The 21,594-nt window shown below is 36.6% G+C and overlaps 1 protein-coding gene across 1 annotated transcript in view; it reads right to left on the reverse strand.

Annotated features, from left to right (window-relative positions):
- The window catches only part of EAF1 (ELL associated factor 1), a 49,892-nt gene that overhangs the window by 19,954 nt on the left and 8,344 nt on the right, over nucleotides 1–21,594 (reverse strand). Inside the window, exons 2-5 of the mRNA XM_053714280.1 lie at nucleotides 14,717–14,811; nucleotides 9,155–9,291; nucleotides 2,063–2,229; nucleotides 744–974 (exon numbers count right to left, since the gene is read on the reverse strand). Of these exons, the coding sequence (XP_053570255.1) occupies nucleotides 744–974; nucleotides 2,063–2,229; nucleotides 9,155–9,291; nucleotides 14,717–14,811 (630 nt within the window). The remainder of the gene's footprint in view (nucleotides 1–743; nucleotides 975–2,062; nucleotides 2,230–9,154; nucleotides 9,292–14,716; nucleotides 14,812–21,594) is intronic.

Below are 21,594 nucleotides of genomic sequence, written 5' to 3' on the forward strand. Positions count from 1 at the left end.
TCGAGATCTGTAAGTGGGCGACAAGATAATTTCTACCTTTCATTCAATATTGCTCTGCAATTTGAAAATTTTGTGTAGGGGTAAGTGAAAATGTCTCTTACATTATATTAGTTTAAAGGACAACAAAAATATTTGCTAATTAGCTAAGTGGCATACACAAAACCCACTGTTGAGAAAAACAATTACACAAAACATACATCTAATCTATACATACTAGTTTTTGCATAATGTGTCATAATCTATCAATCATTTTATAATTAACTGCATAGTCAAACTTCAGAGTTTATTAGATTAACTAAGGCAGGGGTGTAAAACTGGCAATATTTGCAAAGAATCGATTAGTGTTGCCAAAGAATATAACATAAAAAGACGCTCTATACAATTCACAAACAACATAGCAATGGCAAGATATGTAGGTAGTGTGCAGCCCACCTAAGTTGCACTTGTATGGAAAATGACCCACGACCAAATGAGTTTGACATCCCTGAACCAAGGTAATGCATATATTAAATTGTCATCAACATTAATCATTAATAAAGGAAAAACTCTTACAGAGTTATTAAATGTAATTCTGCTAGCTAATACCTCTTCAATATTATATTAAGTTCATTAATGGAAAACTCTGTTTTTATTAGCATTTTATATTTCCTGTACATCTAAAATATTAAAAAAAGCTGAGGGCCTGCTTGTAGCATAGCTAAACAATTGTTTAATGCACATAGACACAGCTTGTCCCTACTTACTGAGTGTGTTCATTAGCTGATTGTTTCCCTGGGGCCTGCCGGTACCGTTGGAAATAGGTGCCCTGTTGCTATACTGCTGGGCTGGCTGCTGAGAGGGGGATGCTTGAATGTCATCTTCTCCATTGCTGCTGGAGCTGTCATCATCACTCCCAGATGAGCTTCCAGAGTCAGAGGAGCTGCTGCCACTGCTGCTGCTCATCTGCTCAATTATCTCCACCTCTGCTCTCAGCTCTAAGGAAGAAAAACACAATTAAGTCTTTGCCATCCTTCTGCACATTACAATTTAGGGACCATAAGAACAAAATAAATCAAACAATGAAGTATTTCTAATCAGGTAACTTGCTTAGTTTATTTTTGTTCTACAAATCTTTCAAATCATCACACACACATATATATATATATATATATATATATATATATATATATATATATATTTATATATACATATGTATGTGTGTATGTATGTTTGTATGTATGTATGTATAGCATAGAGCAATCTAACGCATAGAGCATGAATTAGTAATGGCTAGTTGTATACTTTGATATCCTCTCTCATGACTCTAGATTATTTAAGAAAGTAAGTAGCACGTGAACGAGTGCATGTACAAAGTAGCACGTGAACGAGTGCATGTACAAAGTAAGTAGCATGTGAGCGAGTGCATGTACAAAGTAGCACGTGAACGAGTGCATGTACAAAGTAGCACGTGAACGAGTGCATGTACAAAGTAAGTAGCATGTGAGCGAGTGCATGTACAAAGTAGCACGTGAACGAGTGCATGTATAAAGTAAGTAGCATGTGAGCGAGTGCATGAACAAAGTAAGTAGCATGTGAGCGAGTGCATGAACAAAGAAAGTAGCACGTGAGCGAGTGCATGAACAAAGTAAGTAGCACGTGAGCGAGTGCATGAACAAAGTAAGTAGCACGTGAGCGAGTGCATGAACAAAGTAAGTAGCACGTGAGCAAGTGCATTAACAAAGTAAGTAGCACGTGAGCGAGTGCATGAAAAAAGTAAGTAGCACGTGAACGAGTGCATGAACAAAGTAAGCAGCACGTGAGCAAATGCATGTACAAAGAAAGTAGCACGTGAATGAGTGCATGTACAAAGTAAGACAGTGGAAGGTGAAAGGCCTTGTTCTAGTGCCAATAAATACATTTCTTCATGTGCTATCACAAGAGCAATTTTAAAAACAATGGCTGCTAGAGAAAATTATAAAATTGTACTGAAACAGGAAGCATCAACTACTAACAATCCTAATTCAGAAGAGGAATAAGATCTTATCCATCAGTACACATGGACAATATCGGGCCTGTTTCTCACCTCTTTTAATGTCATCAAGCTGTGGCTCAGGAGAAGGATGGTCTTTCAGAGGAGACATTTTTGGTCCAGCAGATAGTTTAGATGGAGCTTTAAACTGAGACGTGGGCTGAGAGGAACGTGCGGACTGCTGTTCAATACGAGCTTGTATCTTGCTACTACCCTCCGCTCTGAATAGAGAGAAAATAATGCATCTTATTGTCATAATCATTTAATGTAGGAAACCAAAAGACACCATTTAGCGCTAATGGTGAATGTATATTAATATATTTAAAGGGACATCTTACTCAAAAATGTTCTCCCCTTTAATGTGTTCACAATGATCCACTTTACCTGCTGGAGTGTATTAAATTGTTTACAAGTATTTTCATTAACCTTATATTGGCATGTGAATTAGTTTATTTAGCCTGTGGTATCCCCACCCATCCTGAAAGTTTTTTGCCTCAAGGCCAAGCTGTGTTAACACAGCCAGTAGAAGATATTACACTCCCAGTGGGTTATAGAATAGATAAGGTAATAAACTTAATTTTCCATTGTTCTCTCCAAGTATTGGTGATTGTTTTATGGACAGATATACGATAAAGAAGCAGTTATATGTACACTATGTGATAAAGTAATGAGATCTTATTATACCTACAAGCTCAACCCATTTTATTAGGTTGTGGCTTCAAAACACAAAATCAGCTAATTCATATACACAAATAAACCTTAAAAAGCTAAAATCATACATTTTATACTCTGCAGCTGGTAAATAAAGTTATTGGAAACACATTAAGGGAAAAACTATTTTATAGTATACTGTCCCTTTAAACTTTTTGCTTTATCATACCAGACTATATTGAAATATCCGTTATCTGTTTTATAATTATATATGATGAATTCAAAGGGAGACTAACATCAACATAGAGCTATTTACGTCAGCCGAGCATTAAAAATATGTTTGCAATATATTATTAAAAATGAGTACATCACATTTTATTTACAGATCAGTACCTTCTTTACACCCCTTTTTGATGTTGTTAAGAAACATTTTTGCAAACAGGAGTAATTGCAAAAATGTCCAAAGGTAATTGAAATGCACTGCTGTACATTTCAATTGTGCTTTAATTTCTAATTTTATTCTTCATGTAAATCTGAACCTGTGCCTCACCAGACATTACATGCACTACATATCCTTACACTGCACACACACACAAAAGGGAGAAATACTTTTTATATTTGAGACATGAAGCACAAAGTATATGTGCATGAAGCAAAAGTAAACCCAGGTCTGAAAAAATCCATGACCTTGCTGTAAGGTTTTTTTTTTTTTTTTATACTGTATAAAGCAAAATACATTAAAGGGCCATAATACCCAAATGTTTAAACACTTGAAAGTGATGCAGCATAGCTGTAAAAAGCTGACTAGAAAATATCTCCTGAACATCTCTATGTAAAAAAGAAAGATATTTTACCTCAAAAGTTCCTCAGTAGCCACCTCCCATTGTAAAGGATTTCTAAGCAGCATTTTAGTGTGTCTGTCCTAGGACAGCTTAGGGGATGAACCTCGTGAACTCTCATATTATTTCACCAATCAGGTAAAGGAAGCTTACTATGAAATCTCATGAGAGTTAAGTCAAATCTCATGAGATCACAGTAAGAGTTCATGACCTCAGCACTGCTGATGCTGATTGGCTGCTGTTCATTTCTTCATTTTATTTTTATTTTTACCTGCAGCTGGGAGCAGCTAAAGTATAACTTTTTACACAGAACTTACTCTGCTGAGCTGAGGAGATTGTGAGGTAAAATATCTTCCTTTTTTACATAGAGATGCTCAGGTGATATTTTCCTGTCAGCTTTTTACAGTTATACTGCATCAGTTTCAAGTGATTTAGCATATGAGTATTATGTCCCTTTAAATAAAAAATTGACCAACCCTTGGGCTGCAATAAACTGCTAAGCAACGTTTTGGTATTACTTTATAGTTATTTTTTCGTTGTTGAATCTAACACAGTGAATTATAAAATGAGTTGAAAAATAGGTTTGTAATATAGTATTAAAAATGAGTACAACATATTTTATTTACAGATCAGTACCTTCTTTACACCCCTTCTTGGCATGTTGTTAAGAAACATTTTAATGACATTTAGAATGTTATACAGGGCCAAATATCCCCATTTGTATGTTTTTGTGTGTCCCCTTCTTGTCCCTAACTGCCAATATACTTGAGTATTTCCTACAGTGACCATAATCTCCTTGCCGTTTACCATAGGATGATATAAACATCAAACCATGAGTGAAAGTCTACGTTCTGACAATATTTGGGCACCTCTGGCCTAGATATCACTGGCAATCTATCAGTAAGCCTTAGCTCCTCTTATATATTGGAACTATATGCTCTCTGGAAATTTAAAGTACAATGTTTCTTATCATTTTAAATATTATTTATTTAACTTACAGTTCTAATTTTTTAATGATATTAAAATCTAAATAAATAAAACAAGTTAAATATAAACATCATTCTGCTCTCCCTTTTCATGTACTATGGTGTCTTAGCCCATCTATTATTAATGCACTTGCAGTGTCAGTGAAATCACCTTATGTCACTGGTAATCACTATCCCACACCCAAGTAGGCATAAAGTGCATATTAGTTACCACGAGTGGTAAAAAGGAGATCATTTGGTAAAAAAAAATACATGTTTTACAGATTAGATACCTTTAACATCATTGTTTTTTTGTCCTTTTCATATTTTGTCAATAGGAGTTTTTAAGCACAAAGAAGCATTTTCATGCCACATGTAAAGGAGTATAAAAGTCCCTACAACCAAACACCAATTTGAAAGCTGTTCGTGTAACTATATGGATATAAAAATACCACAGGCACAGAACGCTCCAATAAACATAGAAACATAGATATTGACGGCAGATAAGAGCCATAGGCCCAGCAAGTCTGCCCAATATTACCTAACAGTATAAACGTATCTAGTTTTTTAGGATAGCCTTATGCTTGTCCCATGCATTTTTAAAGTCCCCCCACAGTGTTTGTCGCTACTACCTCTTGAGGAAGTTTATTCCATAAATCAATCACTCTTTCTGTAAAGAAGTGCTTCCTCAAATTACTCCTGAATCTATTACCCTTTAGCTTGAGCTCATGACCCCTTATTCTTATATTTTCCATTTTATGTAAAATACACACAGCCTCAGTTTTACTAAACCCTTTAATGTACTTGAAAGTTGCTATCATATCACCTCTTTCCCTTCTCTCCTCTAAGCTATACATATTTAGGTCATTGAGCCTATCCTGGTAAGTTTTATTTTTTAGACCATGTACCATTTTGGTAGCCTTCCTTTGCACAGATTCAAGTTTGTTAATATCCTTCTGAAGATATGACCTCCAGAACTGCACTCAAGATGAGGCCTAACTAATGATCTAGTTTTGTTACAGCTCACACCTACAGCAATATCTTTGAAATTTCCCCTGCAATTTTCAAGCTCACACCTACAGCAATATCTTTGAAATTCCCCTGCAATTTTCAAGCTCACACCTACAGCAATATCTTTGAAATTTCCCCTGCAATTTTCAAGCTCACACCTACAGCAATATCTTTGAAATTTCCCCTGCAATTTTCAAGCTCACACCTACAGCAATATCTTTGAAATTTCCCCTGCAATTTTCAAGCTCACACCTACAGCAATATCTTTGAAATTTCCCCTGCAATTTTCAAGGTAAATCAGACTGATATCTCCAATCAAGACATTGAGTGTTTTTGTTTTTTCCTTATATCTGTTGGGCTAATATGGAATTGGTTTTAACCTTTATTATTGTACATTCCAATCCCCCCCCCCCCCTACCCTTTTCCAAGACACACCTCCCCATATTCCTTCACTTTATCAAATGGAAGTTTTACCTTTACCACTCTCTTTGTTACAGCTCACACCTACAGCAATATCTTTGAAATTTCCCCTGCAATTTTCAAGCTCACACCTACAGCAATATCTCTGAAAATTTGCACGCACTAGCCCCCCAAGTCTCCTTCCACCTCCCACCCTGGTGTTTACCTTTAATATATAAACACCTCCTAACAGCAATTAGGTGCAGCTGTCGCTAACAAACCAGGTTAGAGACAAAAATTCACACTCACAGCCTCTGTACTGACATTTTACCATATTCTGTTACACTCTCCCAACCCTCATTTTCTTGCCACACACTTCACCCACTCTCAGTTTACCCTGCCATATATCAGACTTATTTCCCTTACCTTTCGTGTCCATTACCTCTCCCTTAGATTGTAAGATTGAGAGCCTTTCTATCTACAGGACACTTTGTATTTAAAGTGAACTACTTCTGATTGTGCTCAAGAGCAGGGCATTCCTCTCCTTTTGTATAACTCAATTATTGCACCTACAACTGTAATGTACCCCAATACTGAACTTGTTTGTTTGTGTTTGTAATGCATCCTTGTAATGTTTTACTATTACTTGTATAGCGCTGCGTAATCTGTTGGCGCTTTATAAATACCTGATAATAATAATAATAATCTATAAAGTGGCATAAGAACCTTACTATTTCTGCTGCAAATACCTCTACCAATACATCCAAGCATTCTGCTAGCCTTACTCGCTGCATTACTACATTGTTAACTAAGTTTTAAATCGTCTGAAATAATAATTCCCAAGTCCTGTTCCTCATCTGTAACAGTCAGTAAATTGTCATTGAGTCTGTAATTAACATTTGGATTTTTCTTCCCTAAATGCATTATTTTACACTTTGCTGTGTTAAACTTTAGATCCCAGTCGTTTGTCCAATCCTTCAATTGTTGTATATCACTTCTCATTTTGTCTACCCCCCCCCCCCCCCGGAACATCCACTCTGTTACAAATTTTTGTATCATCTGCAAACAGAAATACTTTGCCCTGTAGCCCTTTGCTAATATCACAGATAAATATGTTAAACAAAACAGGCCCCAGAACTGACCCCTGAGGAACACCACTAGTAACAGCCCCCTCTGCTGAATGAACTCCATTTCCTAAGACACTTTGTTTTCTGTCCTTAAAGGGACAGTATACACTCATTTTCATATAACTGCATGTAATAGACACTACTATAAAGAATAAGATGCACAGATACTGATATAAAAATCCAGTATAAAACTGTTTAAAAACTTACTTAGAAGCTGTCAGTTTGACTCTGTTGAAAAGGTAGTTGGAAAGCCCACTGCAAGTGGCAAATAAGACACTCCCCCCACCCCCCTCTTTTGCATATGAAAAGACCCTTTACACAAACAGGAGCAAGCTGGAGAAGGTAGCTGACGGTATTCACATAAAGCTTTGGGGCTTGGTTAGGAGTCTGAAAATCAGAGCACTGTTATTTAAAAATAAGCAAAACTATACATTTATTTAAAAAAAAAAAACTTTATGGGCTATATAAATAGATCATCTACAAAACATTTATGCAAAGAAAAAATTAGTGTATAATGTCCCTTTAAGCCAGCATTCCACCCAGTTCACAATTTTTAAATCTAGACCAAGGAGATACAGTTTGTGAATTAGTTTATTGTGTGGGACGGTGTCAAAGGCTTTGCTGAAATCTAGATATGCTACATCAACTGCTCCACCCTTGTCTAATACTTTTGTTACATAATCAAAGAAGTCAATTAGATTAGTCTGACATGATCTCCCTGAAGTAAAACCATGCTGATTTTGGTCCTCTAAATTGTTTGTCTTTATGTAAGTCATAATTCTTTCTTTTAAGAGGCTTTCCATTAATTTCCCTACTACTGAAGTTAAACTAACTGGCCTGTAGTTACCAGATTCTTCTCTACTGCCCTTTTTATGAAGAGGTATTACATTTGCTATTCTCCAATCATCTGGGACAGCTCCTGTTAATAGTGACTGATTAAACAGGTCAGTTAATGGGACAGTTAGCACTGATCAAAGTTCTTTTAAAACCCTTGGATGAATATTATCAGGACCCATTGCCTTTTTAACATTTTTGAAAATGCTAACAAAACCTCATCCTCTGTAAAAGATTATTGTTACGCTTGTTTCTATTTTTCATAGAATCCCTTAATGTAGACATTCTATCTTCACAATCTTTTGTGAAAACAGAAACTGCACTTGCATTGGCTACAGAATAGGGGTAGGCACAATTCCTGCCAAATCTGAGCCTAAACAGCTATAATTGAAAGCAGCTGTATCCCCCAAGGCAGAACATGCTGTGATCTGAGATGTAATTGCAGAAAATGCAGCATTTCTGCTGAAAGAATGGGACACATGCAGGAATTGTTAGCGCTTTGCTGCTCTGTTCCACGTTAGACTGTTCTCTTTGAACAGAGCTGTGCTCTGGCTGCACTGGGTAAGTTTTCCTCAACATAGTGCATCCAGAGCAAAGTACTGTTTGTACTGAATGGTCAAATATGGAGTAGTGCTGCAAAGCACCAGTGCACTGATTGCTAACTAGCTCCAGGGATTTTTTTAACCCCAGTCTGCACATTTTTTATTACAACATTTCTATGTTAGACCAAGATTTTTGCAATGCATTTTTCAACTACTGCACTATATTATAGAATTTTAAAATATATATTTATTTTTCCAGTTAACCAACCCATTACAACTGAACTGGTGCTTCAGTTTAACTGCCTAATTTAAAATTACATTTTATTTAAAAATGACCTTCAGAAAATTTTTCACTAAAAAAAAAAAAAAAAATCTCATTGCAGAAAGTTCTGCCTCTGGGGCTGTATCTAGTCCATTATCAAAAAACTACACTATGAAGGTTTTGAAAGGTAACTTTATTTTGTTTGTATACACTTACACTGTGTCTTGTTTGTAGGAACTTGTATGTCCCTTTAAAGTAACTAAGAAACTGTTCAGTATCACAGTTAACCTATTCCTGTTTCTTCAGTGGCTTCTATTGTTTTAAAATTCACACAAATTAGTGTATCCATTGGCAATCCACAAAAAGATATAAAGAATCTGCGTGTCAGCACCTGCAAGGATCGAAACTGCTCAGAGATTATTTTTTTTAATGTCCCCCTTTTATCATTATAAATATCCAGATGAGAATAATGTAAGCGGAATTCTCTTTTTTCATGCTAGCTACAATGAGCCATACCTGGTTTTCTTGACTTGTATGCTACTACTCAGTTTTTCCAGCACATACTCCCCCGTGTCATGGTTAATAATAAGCACACAATCCTTCTGGTAAGGCCTCTTGTTTCCTTTGAACACAGTCATTGGTGGAGTTGAACCCTTTAAAGAAATATGGGACAATGTATTTTAATACCCTAATAAAAAAATAAAAAAACCCAGAAGTACCTACTGCATTTAAAGTATAAGAAATTATGTATTTTGAAAATACATACAATCCTGTTTCTGTTTAAGGGACAATAAACACTTTGAGATTTATAATATGTTTAATAGGTGTTGTAAAATATTAAAAAAAAATAACTGGTTGTGAAAACTTTTAACAGAAACATTTTTATAAACAATAGTAATTACAAAAATGTCTAAAGGTAATTGAAATGCACTGCTGTACATTTCAATGGTGCTTTAATTTCTAATTTTATTCTTCATGTAAATCTGAACCTGTGCCTCACCAGACACTACATGCACTATATATCCATACACTGCACATTTAAAAAAAAATTGAGACATGGAGCACAAAGTATATGTACATAAAGCAAAACTAAACGCAGGTCTGAGAATCAAACCCATGACCTTACTGGAAAAGTTGTATTTATATAATATATATATATATATATATATATATATATATATATATATACTGTATATTAATGAAATAAATACAAATTTGCCCAACCCTTTGACTGCAATAAACACTTTAAAAAGTTGTCCACAATTGTTGTTCTCTTTAAAAAGTTATTTATTTCTTTGTTGAATCTAACACCATCTATATTTATTTTTGGAGCCAGAAAAAAAATATCCCATGACCCCAGATTAAATATACATAAGGTCGATGATGAACTGCAAAAGAACATCCTCCATCCCAAAGCACAGTTAAATCCAATTTTAAAATCCAATACTTTGGCACAACCACAGCTCTGTCTAGAGCAGGCTGTCCACTAAAAGGAAATGTCTAGACAATGAGCTCTGTGGTTCAGAGTTTAACTCTGAAAGCACTACAGGATGAAGAAACTATATATTTGCCACGACTTTCTGTAAATCTAGCCTATATGAAAGAAACATCATAAAAAGTCATTACTGAAAGTCGTCTATGCCAGTTTCTGTTTGGGGTCGTGTCAGATGAACACAAAGTATTTTTTAAAGGGACATAAAACCCCAAAATGTTCCTTCATTGTTCAGCTAGATCATGAAATTTAGAAACAACTTTCTAATTTATTCTCGGCATAAATTGCAGATAAATAAAGGAGCTTTTAGCATAAAGTTTTTTTATACTTGACTGAAAGTCCACTTTTTATTTTTGAAAAATGCTAGGATTTACCATCACTTTAACTATATGCAAAATGCAATATGTAGTGAAATCTACCCCACAAGCATGCTGTGGCCAACAGGGTTATAAATATGCTTTTCATCTGCAGGTACTACAAATACATACAACTAATGATAGAGCCAAATGTATGTAATTGCAAACACAACCACAAGACTTGGTACAGTGTGTAGGAAACTTTGGGACAAGTTAGATGCTCTCCTTTAACCAAGTTAGTAATCTTAAACAAACAAGTGCCCTACAATGGTCTTGTAAAAGCTCAACCCACAATTCGAATTTCCTGTAACAATAAACTAACATGAACAATATCTCCAAATCTGGTAAAAAGTTACCAAGTATTGTCTCATGGATGAATGCACACATTATTACTTTAAAAGGGAAAGTATACACCAGTTTTCATATTACTGCATGTAATAGACACTGCTATAAAGAAAAATATGTACAGATAATGATATAAAAATTCAGTATAAAACCTTTTAAAAACATACTTAGAAGCTCCCAATAAAGCACTGTTGATGAGGTTAGGCGGGGACACCCACTAAAATGGGCTGAAAACGCAGGAACAGGCAGACCCTCCCCCCCCCCCTGCATATGAAAAGACACATTACACAAGCTGGGGTCTGTAGACAACAGGATACATCTATAACTTTGGGGCTTGGCAAGGAGTCTGAAAATCAGCAAAATGTTATTTAAAAATAAGCAAAACTATGCATTTTTACAAAAAAACAGCCCCAGATGGGCTATATAAATCGATCATTATTTGACCTTCAAAGTGTTGTAGGTTTACAATATACATTACATGTTGATTTAGACTGTTAAAACATACATCAGTTCTTATGTTTAGGTAAATGCTGGTACAGCCTGCTAGCAGCCAGTACCAGTTAATATGTTGGAAGAAAAAAGCATAGCTAAGAGAGGGCGTGATGAATTCCAGAAGACAAGGAAAAAATAATCCTTGAAAATGTATTCTGGCTTCAAACTTGGATACAATTATTAGTAGAATAATCCAAGAAAATCCCTTTTCTTGCTCCTAAAAGGATAATGTCTGGCTTTCAAATCTGATACTTTGTAAGAACATACATATATAACCCCTTTAATGTATTAAAATGAAGTGCAAACTTTTCTATAGCACATTTAAAATCATTTGCTTAAAGTAAATTAAAATTTTGATGCTAAAGTGCCCGGTTTTTAAAAATTTAATTAAAAACAGGGGCACTTTAATTCATAAAAATTTACATTTCACTCGTGTTGTGAAAAAATACTTACCTTTTACTCTTGACAGCCGCTCCAGCTTCCTCCACCCGTCGCAAAGCCTCTTCCTGGGTCTAAAATGAGGAATCCGGCTTCCTCCAATCACAGCGTTGAATCAGACATTGATTCCCCCGGAGGGTGGGGAAACTGTGATTGGAGGATGACCGATCCATCATTTCTGATGTCAGAAATGTTTTGCGGCGACCGGGGGAAGCTGGAGCGGCTGTCAAGTTTAAAGGTATTTTTTAACAACACAAGTAAAATGTACATTTTGATGAATTAAAGTGCCCCTGTTTTTAATCGAATTTTCAAAATCCGTGCACTTTAGCATCAAAATTTACATTCACTATAAACATAGACAATATTTGCAGTGTTGACCCCTCTTTTTAAAGAACTCTGCAATTCACCCTGGTATGCTGTCAAACCTGACTGATGGCAGCCCATTCTTGCATAATTAATGCTTGGAGTTTGTCAGAATTTGTGTGTGTGCGTGTGTGTGTGTGGGGGGTTTGTTCACCTGCCTCTTGAGGATTGACCACAAGTTCTCAATGGGATTAATGTCTGGGGAGTTTCCTGGCCATGGACCAAAAATTTCAATCTTTTGTTCCCCAAGCCACTTAGTTATCACTTTTGCCTTATGGCAAGGTGCTCCATCATGCAGGAAAAGGCATTGTTCGTCACCAAACTGTTCTTGGATGGTTGGGAGAAGTTGCTCTTGGAGGATGTTTTTGCACCATTCTTTATTCATGGCTGTGTTCTTAGGAACAATTGTGAGTGAGCCCACTCCCTTTGCTGAGAAGCAACCCCACACATGAATGGTCTCAGGATGCTTTACTGTTGACATGACACAGGACTGATGGTAGCGCTCACCTTTTCTTCTCCGGACAAGGTTTTTTCTGGATGCCCCAAACAATCGGAAAGGGGATTCATCAGAGAAAATGGCTTTACCCCAGTCCTCAGCAGTCCAATCCCTGTACTCTTTGCAAAATATCAGTCTAAATAGGGAACTTGATTATGCAGTGTTTCTGTAAGCTTTATTATCTTTGGATAATTTAATATTTAAAGGTATCTGCTTTGTGTAAGTATTTTTTTAGATTAATTGGTTTTGTACATAAGATAAAATAAAGGTGTTAACATTTAATATATGTTAGGTAATACATTTAAGTATGATGTAGTATAATATGTTCGGCACTAGGTGGTGCTATGCTATAGCAAATAATTAACAGCATGTGAAGGGTTAAGATTTTTTACCTTAAAAGGGCTATGTACACACCTGTTAACTCTATGCATGATTAAGGGAATGGCTCCCGAAACGTATTTGTTTGTAACTCAATACATTTCTAAAGTTTTTTTAACTATATTTGGTGCTGTGGACTGTTGTTTCATTGGAATATTGGAGAGGAAAGCTGTCTCCTCTGTACCACCGGTCACAAAAGAAGAATCTAAAAAGGATAAAGAGTTAAGGTGCTGTTTGTGTATTGTTTAAGTGCTGATGTTTTTCCTGGAGAGAAGTGGCTTCTCTGCTGTCCTTCTTGACACCAGGCCATCCACCAAAAGTATTCGCCTCACTGTGTGTGCTCATGCACTCACACCTGCCTGCTGCCATTCCTGAGCATGCTCTGCACTGGTGGTGTCCCGATCCTGCAGCTGAATCAACTTTAGGAGTCGGTGCTGGCGCTTGCTGGACTTCCTTGGGCACCCTGAAGCCTTCTTCAAGAACCACCCTCCTTTTAAAGCTTCCAGTATGTTATACTAACTCAACCAGCATGACAGAGTGGTCTCCAGTCTTGTACTCGTCAACACTGACATCTGTGTTAACGAGAGAATCACTGACATGATGTCAGCTGGTCCTTTTGTAGCAGGGCTGAAATGCAGTGGAAATGTTTTTTGGGGGATTAAGTTCATTGTCATGGCAAAGAGGGACTTTGCAATTAATTGCAAATGATCTGATCACTCACATTCTGGAGTATAAGCAAATTGCCATCATACAAACTAAGGCAGCAGACTTTGTTAAAATGTATATTTGGGTCATTCTCAAAACTTTTAGCCAGGACAGTAAAATAGAAAACAAAAATTCTAGTAGAACTATTGGAACACAGGTTATCACAAGTTTGTGTTAATGGACTTCCTCTGTGTATCCAGCGTTATTATTTTAACACAGTATCAAGCAGTAAACTGTAGCTGCAATTTTATTAAATACAAATTATGCCATATAATTCATTTTTCAAAATAAAATAATTACAAAAAGTTTTTAGCATATAAAAAAATGGCTATAATGTCTAAGAGATGAATGATAAAATTAGCCATAGAACATTGTTCCATGACAGGCTTTAAAGGGACAGTCTAGTATAAATTAAACTTTCATTATTCAGATAGGACTTTTAATTTTAATCAACTTTCCAATTTACTTTTATCATCAAATTTGCTTTTTTCTCTTGGTATTCTTAGTTTAAACTAAACATAGGTAGGCTAATATGCTAATTTCTAAGCCTTTGAGGGCTGCCTCTTATCACATGCTTTTTAAATCTCTTTTCAACACAAAGAGACAGAAAGTACACGTGGGCTATATAGATAACACTGTGTTCAGGCACAGGGGGTTATTTAAGGTTTAGCACAAAACAATGCTAAATTTAAAACAATAGATAATAAACAGTCACAGTCATGTGATCAGGGGACTGGAAGAAGGTTCCTAGATACAAGGTAATCACAGAGGTAAAAAGTGTATTAATATAACTGTGTTGGTTATGCAAAACTGGGGAATGGGTAATAAAGGGATTGTCTATCTTTTAAAACAATAACAATTCTATGGTAGACTGTCCCTTTAAACACAATACACTTTCAGAGTTTTTAGAAAACAAGTATGTTCCTTGTAGTCTGACTATTTAGCATGCAATATAGAATGTGTGGTCAGGTTCAGGAATGGAGAGATTAAGGAAGAAGTAAAGTATAACTTACTGGGATGTGAGGTAAAGTTATTGTTACTTCATCCCCTTTCCCAACTTGCAGTTCTCCTTCACAGGAAGTATCTATGGATGCTGGCTTGAAGTCATCTAGGATGAAGAAATCACAGGTGAAGAAAAAGATATGTGTGGTTAAACAGGCATTTTAATTCTATATTATGTTTAAGGACTAATTTTAACATAACTCTATAGTATTTGATATTAAATCAAAACAATGCAACTATTTGCAGCTGTAATAGAAACAAATATTCAGGACTGCTGAGATCGTTTGCACTGTCGTTAAAGGGATATGAAACCCATTTTTTTTTCTTTCATGATTCAGATAAAGCATGCAATTTCTTTCATATAGGTGGCGAGAGTCCATGAGCTGTTACGTATGGGATATACATTCCTCAGTTTAAAGTGTTTATTTGCCATAATGGAACAGTCTGCACCTGCCCCTAAAGTAACCATAGGACCTGAGTCTGTTGAACACCTTTCTACCAAAGCTAAGTGTGCCTTTTCTAAAGTTCTGAGGTAGCTTCCTTAGCTAATTTATGTGACTCATGTATAGAATTTTTATTACGTTCTGATAATGTCTCTATGGTATCAAATGCACCTAATGCTTCACTTTCACAGATGGATGCAGATGGCGTACTCCCAGCAATGAAACAATTTATTACCTTCTACTAGTTATATATGTACTAACTAAATAAATACTTCAGTATCTTCTTATGATGAGGATTCCTCTGATTCAGAGGCTATTATTTAGAATAGGGCATTTTCATTCTCCTTTAAAAGAAGCCTTAGTTACTTTAGGGATTGAAGAAACTAAACCTTCTGATGATAAACCCTTTAATCTTCTGAATTCCCTATAAAGGATACTGGTTAATCTCCTTGAGATTTTTCCTGTTCCTGAAGCTGTTTCTGACATGATTGCTAAGGAATGGTCTAAACCAGGTACCTCTTTTAACTCTTCTTCAAGGTTTAAAAAATGATATCCTCTATCTGTTGCTAGTTTAGAGCTTTTGGAAACGACCCCCAAGGTTGACGAGGCCATTTCTTCTCTGGCTAAGCATACTACTATTCCTTTGGCTGATAGTACTTCTTTCAAAGACCCTTTAGATAGGAAACTTGAATCTTATCTTAGGAGAGCTTATACACATACTGGTTATGTCCTTCGACTAGCCATATCTATTGCTGATGTAGCTGGTGTCTCTACTTTTTGGCTATCTAGTCTTGCTCAGCAGTTCTCTTCAGATCCTGAATGTTGTAGCAATCTTCATTTACTTCAACAGACAAATCAATTTATTTGCGATGCAGTATTTAATATCATGACAATCAAAGTTAAAACTATGTATTTAGCAATTCTTTCCAGAAGAGCGTTATGGCTTAAATATTGGAATGCAGATATGGTATCTAAAATTAGATTATTATCTCTTTTCAAGGTAAGAATCTATTTGGTTCTCAATTAGATTCCATTATTTCTACTATTTCTGGAGGTAAGGGAGTTTTTCTACCTCTATAGACTATATGTCTAAAGAGAAATTTAAGGCTCCCAATTGTTTTCGTTCCTTTTGGAATAAAGAACAGAAAACTACCTCCTTTACTAAAGCCCCTGGTTTTAACTGTAGACCTTCAAATTGGAATAAATCCAAACAATACCAGAAACCGAATCTGGTTTGGAAGACAGCATGAAGGTGCGGCCCCCAACCCAGTTCTTCTGGAAGGGGGCAGTCTAAAGCTTTTTCAAAACTTTTGGTCAAGATCTGTCCAAAATCCATGGAACCAGAATATAATTTCTCAGGGATATGAAATTGGATTCAAAATAAAAACCCCTATGGGAAGATTTTTTTCTCACTCATATTCCAAAACATCCAATAAAAGCTCAGGCTTTTCTAAAATGTGTTTCAGACCTGGATTTCATGGAGGTGATTGTCCCAGTTCCTTTACAAGAACAATGAAAGGGTTTTTACTCCAATCTCTTCATTGTACCAAATAAAGAGAATTCTTTCTGTAAGGATATGTTTAGTTGTTTTTAGAGAACACTACAATTACAGCCCCTGCTTTATGCAGGACCACTCAGTCTCACACCTTACCTCGGATTCCCACAGATTTAACTTAAGGGAACCCTGATATGCTCATTGATCTGAGGGTCACTACAGCAGGGTTGCTGAGTGAAACCGGAACCTTCACGCAACAATAAATGCTTAAAGCAGAAAAGAGAGTAAGTCTTATAGGATTGACTGCAGCAGTAGTGAAAGAGTTAATTAGTGCAGGTGCCTTAATTCAAACAGAGTTGCAATGGAAATAGTTTATGCAGCAGGCTTTAACAAACACACTGAAATTAACACAGTACTTTGATAAGAGAATAAGTCAACCTCTGGTCATTTTGTAAACCATACTTTGATAATGAATATTAATACTTTGCAGAGTTGCTCAATCAGAGTAATATAAGCTGTGGTAAACTTGAGGAAACAGATATAGTTTAAGTTAGAGCAAACAGTTCATTTCAAGCACAATAGAGGTTAATTGCGTAAAGTTTGAAATATGCTTATGCAGTCCGATAATGAATAATGGTACTTTGTAATAATCTTTGTCACAGTTATTTGTTTGTAATTTGGTAGATAGCAGTAAAAAGGTTTAGTGCATATTTGATATCAGAAGCGAATATGGAAATCCAGCAAATGAGCGTTCCACAATATATAGCAAGTGAAAGAGAAATGAGGTTGCAGCAATACACACAGTTCATAGAATGCAATATATATAGACTAGAAATATTGTAGATGATATTAGCACATAGCGATACAGTTACCACACAGCAACAAGTCCTAGGAGTATCGCAGAGAGCCTGGCAGAGGTCCGCGGCGGGAGAATGAGGAGCGTGACGTCACACGCTGCAGGGGAACAACCTCACTACAGGAGAGAGACTGAGAAATCTCTTAGTGAACAAACGGAGCAAATCTTCAAGCACAAAAGAGAATCTGCAAGTTGATTAAAAAAGGCAGATACTCAAGGAGAGCAATAAGTTGAGAATACAAAGTAGTATAAACGGCTAGGTCTCTTCTGAAGCAGCTTCACACTGAGCAACAAATTACCAAGCAATGAGTTCTGTTGGGAGGAGCCTTAAATAGGGGTAGTGAGTTGACATTCTTAAAGGCACAGTAGGAAAGGAGATAAATCCCTGACAGGACACCCCCCCCAAGGAGCCGCTCCGCGGATCAAGGACCAGGACGATCAGGATGTCTACGATGAAACAAGGAGACAAGACGTGGTGCAGAGACATTATTGGAAGGCTCCCAAGAGTCCTCCTCAGGACCAAATCCTTTCCAACTGACAAGATATTGAAGTTGATTACTATGGTAACGAGAGTCTAGGATAGACTCAATCTCATATTCCATGCCATCAATGACTGAAGGATCCACCGTCTCATTCTGAGTTGAGTCTCTGATTGCACTGTAAGGTTTCAAAAGAGAAACGTGGAATGTGGGATGTATCTTCATGGAATCTGGTAGTTTAAGTGTTACAGCATTAACATTGATGACCTTTTGTATCGGATAAGGCCCTAAATATAGGGAAGCCAGTTTTTTAGATGGAACTTGTAAGCGTAAATGTTTAGTGCTTAACCAAACTTTGTCACCAATCTTGTAATCTGGAGGCTTGGATCTACGTAGGTCGTAGTGATGTTTCTGAACAGCCTGGGCTTCTAGTAAAACTTGTTTCAATGTTGAGAAATTGGTAGCAATGGTATTAACAAGATCATTAACTATAGGCATGTCGGAATTGTTTATCTGATTTGGATAGTACGAGGGATGAAATCCATAATTGATGTAAAATGGTGTCATTTTAGTTGATGAATTTACGGCATTATTATGAGCAAATTCAGCAATAGCAAGTAGAGAATGCCAGTTATCTTGTTGTTGAGTGCAGTAGCAACGAAGGTACTGCTCTAATGTTTGATTTGTTCTTTCTGTTTGACCATTCCTTTGTGGATGATAAGCGGTACTCAAACGTTTAGTAATGTTAAGAGAGGAACACAATTGATTCCAAAACCTCGAGGTGAATTGCGTACCTCTATCTGTGGTGATTGTTTCAGGTAAACCATGTAGTTTTACAATGTGATTCAAAAATAGTGAAGCAGTTTCTGAAGATGTAGGCCATCCTCTATGTGGAAGGAAATGAGCCATTTTAGAGAATAAGTCCACTACTACCAATATGGTATTATAATTAGCTGACGAAGGCAGATCAACAACAAAATCCATAGCAATCGCTGCCCAGGGTCTGTCTGATACTGGTAAAGAGAGAAGGTAACCATAAGGACTCTTATGCTGATGTTTCTTAGTTGTACATACCATACAGGAATCAATATACTGTTTAATAGTATCATTCATCTTTGGCCACCAGTAATTCCTTTTAATCAAATGAGCAGTTCTATGAACTCCAGGATGACCAGCCAATAAAGAGTCGTGAGCAGAGGTAAGTATCTCATTCCTGAGAGAAGGAGGTATATACAATAAAGTGCCATGATAGTATAAGTTGTCGGAATGTTTTAGTACATCCAAATGACCCAAAGATGAATCATCCTTCAGATGTTCTTGTAAGATGGTTTTAAACTCAGTTGTTAAACAAATAATTCTATCCGAAGGTATGATAGATGAAGGAGAAACCACATCAGTAGGACGAGGGTCTTTTCTAGAAAGAGCATCAGCTTTCATATTTTTGGAACCTGGTCTATAAGTAATGACGTAATCAAAACGAGAGAAGAACAAACTCCATCGAACCTGACGAGCAGTAAGGGTCTTGTTTGATTTTAAATATTCTAAATTACGGTGATCGGTATAGATGGTGATTGGATATGTTGCACCCTCTAGGAGGTGTCGCCAGAACTCCAAGGCTGATTTGATTGCAAGAAGTTCCTTATCACCGATTCCATAATTAATCTCTGCTGAACTCATAGTTCTAGAATAGTAGGAGACAGGATGTAAAGGTTCTTTTTCAGAACGTCTTTGAGATAAAACAGCCCCCACAGCAAACTCAGAAGCATCGACTTCTAGCGTAAATTGACATGTGGGATCTGGAAACTGTAAAATAGGGGCTGAAACAAATTTAGTTTTTAGAGTATTGAAGGAATGATCAGCATCTTGATTCCATACAAACTTAACTTGCTTACGTGTTAGCGTAGTGAGAGGTCTAACAATAAGTGAAAAGTCTTTAATGAACTTTCTATAAAAGTTCGCAAAGCCAAGGAATCTTTGAACATCTTTTTTATTACGAGGAATAGGCCAATTAGTGATAGCTTCTACTTTGCTTGACTCCATTGAAATTCCAGCTGGTGAGATGCAATAACCAAGGAATGATATGGTGTTTGTATTAAAAATACACTTTTCAAGCTTTGCATAAAGATGGTGTGCCCTTAAACGTGTCAACACTTGTTTGACATGTACAATGTGATCCTGTAGAGAATTTGAGTAAACCAAGATGTCATCCAAGTATACGACAATACAGATATCTAACAAATCATGAAAGACATCATTTATAAAACATTGAAAAGTCGCTGGGGCATTGCACAACCCAAAGGGCATTACAGTGTATTCATATAAACCGTATCTAGTACGAAATGCAGTTAACCATTCATCCCCTGCCCTCATCCTAATCAGATTGTAAGCACCTCTGAGGTCAAGTTTAGTAAAAACTGTGGCACCTTGTAAACGTTCAATAAGTTCAGGTATGAGGGGCAGGGGGTATCTGTTCTTTTTTGTGCATTTGTTCAACTGCCTATAATCAATGATGGGTCTAAGACTGCCAACCTTGTTTTTTACAAAGAACATTGCTGCAGCTGCAGAGGATGTGGAAGGTCTAATAAAGCCTTTTTTCAAGTTATCATCTAAATATTCTTTTAAATGATTTAATTCTGGCTGTGACAATGGATATATATGTCCATATGGTATGGAGCTTCCAGGTATAAGATCAATAGGACAGTCATAGTCTCTGTGTGGAGGTAAAGACTCAGCCTCCTTTTTATCAAAAACATCAGCAAATTCACTATAACATTCTGGTAACTTATGTTCAGTGATATGACAAAGTGTGTGTACCCCAAAACAGGATTGTTTACAGTGGTTTGAATCAAAAACTACTGATGCTGTGGACCACGATATAGTGGGATTATGCTTTATTAACCAATTCAGTCCAAGGATTAATGGATAGACAGAAGATGGAAGAACATCAAAACAAATAAGCTCTGTGTGTCCTGAAGGGGTAACAACTTTGAGTGGGATAGTGTGGTGAGTTATGGGACCAGAGCTAAAGAATGAACCGTCAACCAGACGAATAGCTAAAGCAACACTCTTCTTTATTAGTGGGATGTGATTATTAACAACAAAAGTGTTATCAGCAAAATTCCCAGAAGCCCCAGAGTCAATTATGGCCTGAACGTTTATCTTCTGATGGGACCACTGTAGGGAGACATAAATAGATAGATGAGATTTTATGCTGTCAACCAAATTAACAGTATGGTCATTGGACGAAGTCTTACCCTTCTTTTGTCGAATCAGAGAGGGACAGTCCCTAACAGCATGGTTCTTTTCAGCACAATATAGACATAGGTTTAGTAGCTTACGCCTAGCTTTCTCCTCAGGTATCAAGGGTCCCCTAATAACTGCAACATCCATGGGTTCTTCTATGGGTTTAGTGAATGCTGTGGAAGGTGTTGAGTGATGATAATTGGGGTTTCTTCTGGGGGTAGTCTCTGAATAAGATCTCTCTGACTTCCTTTCCCTAAGCCAACAATCTATGCCAATAGAGAGAGTCATCAATTCATCCAAGTCCTCTGGAATCACACCCCTTGCCAATTCATCCTTAACTGCATCATTGAGTCCCAAACGGAACTGATTGCGT

The sequence above is a fragment of the Bombina bombina genome, chromosome 5, assembly GCF_027579735.1.
Source record: "Bombina bombina isolate aBomBom1 chromosome 5, aBomBom1.pri, whole genome shotgun sequence".
NCBI classification, from domain to species: domain Eukaryota; kingdom Metazoa; phylum Chordata; class Amphibia; order Anura; family Bombinatoridae; genus Bombina; species Bombina bombina.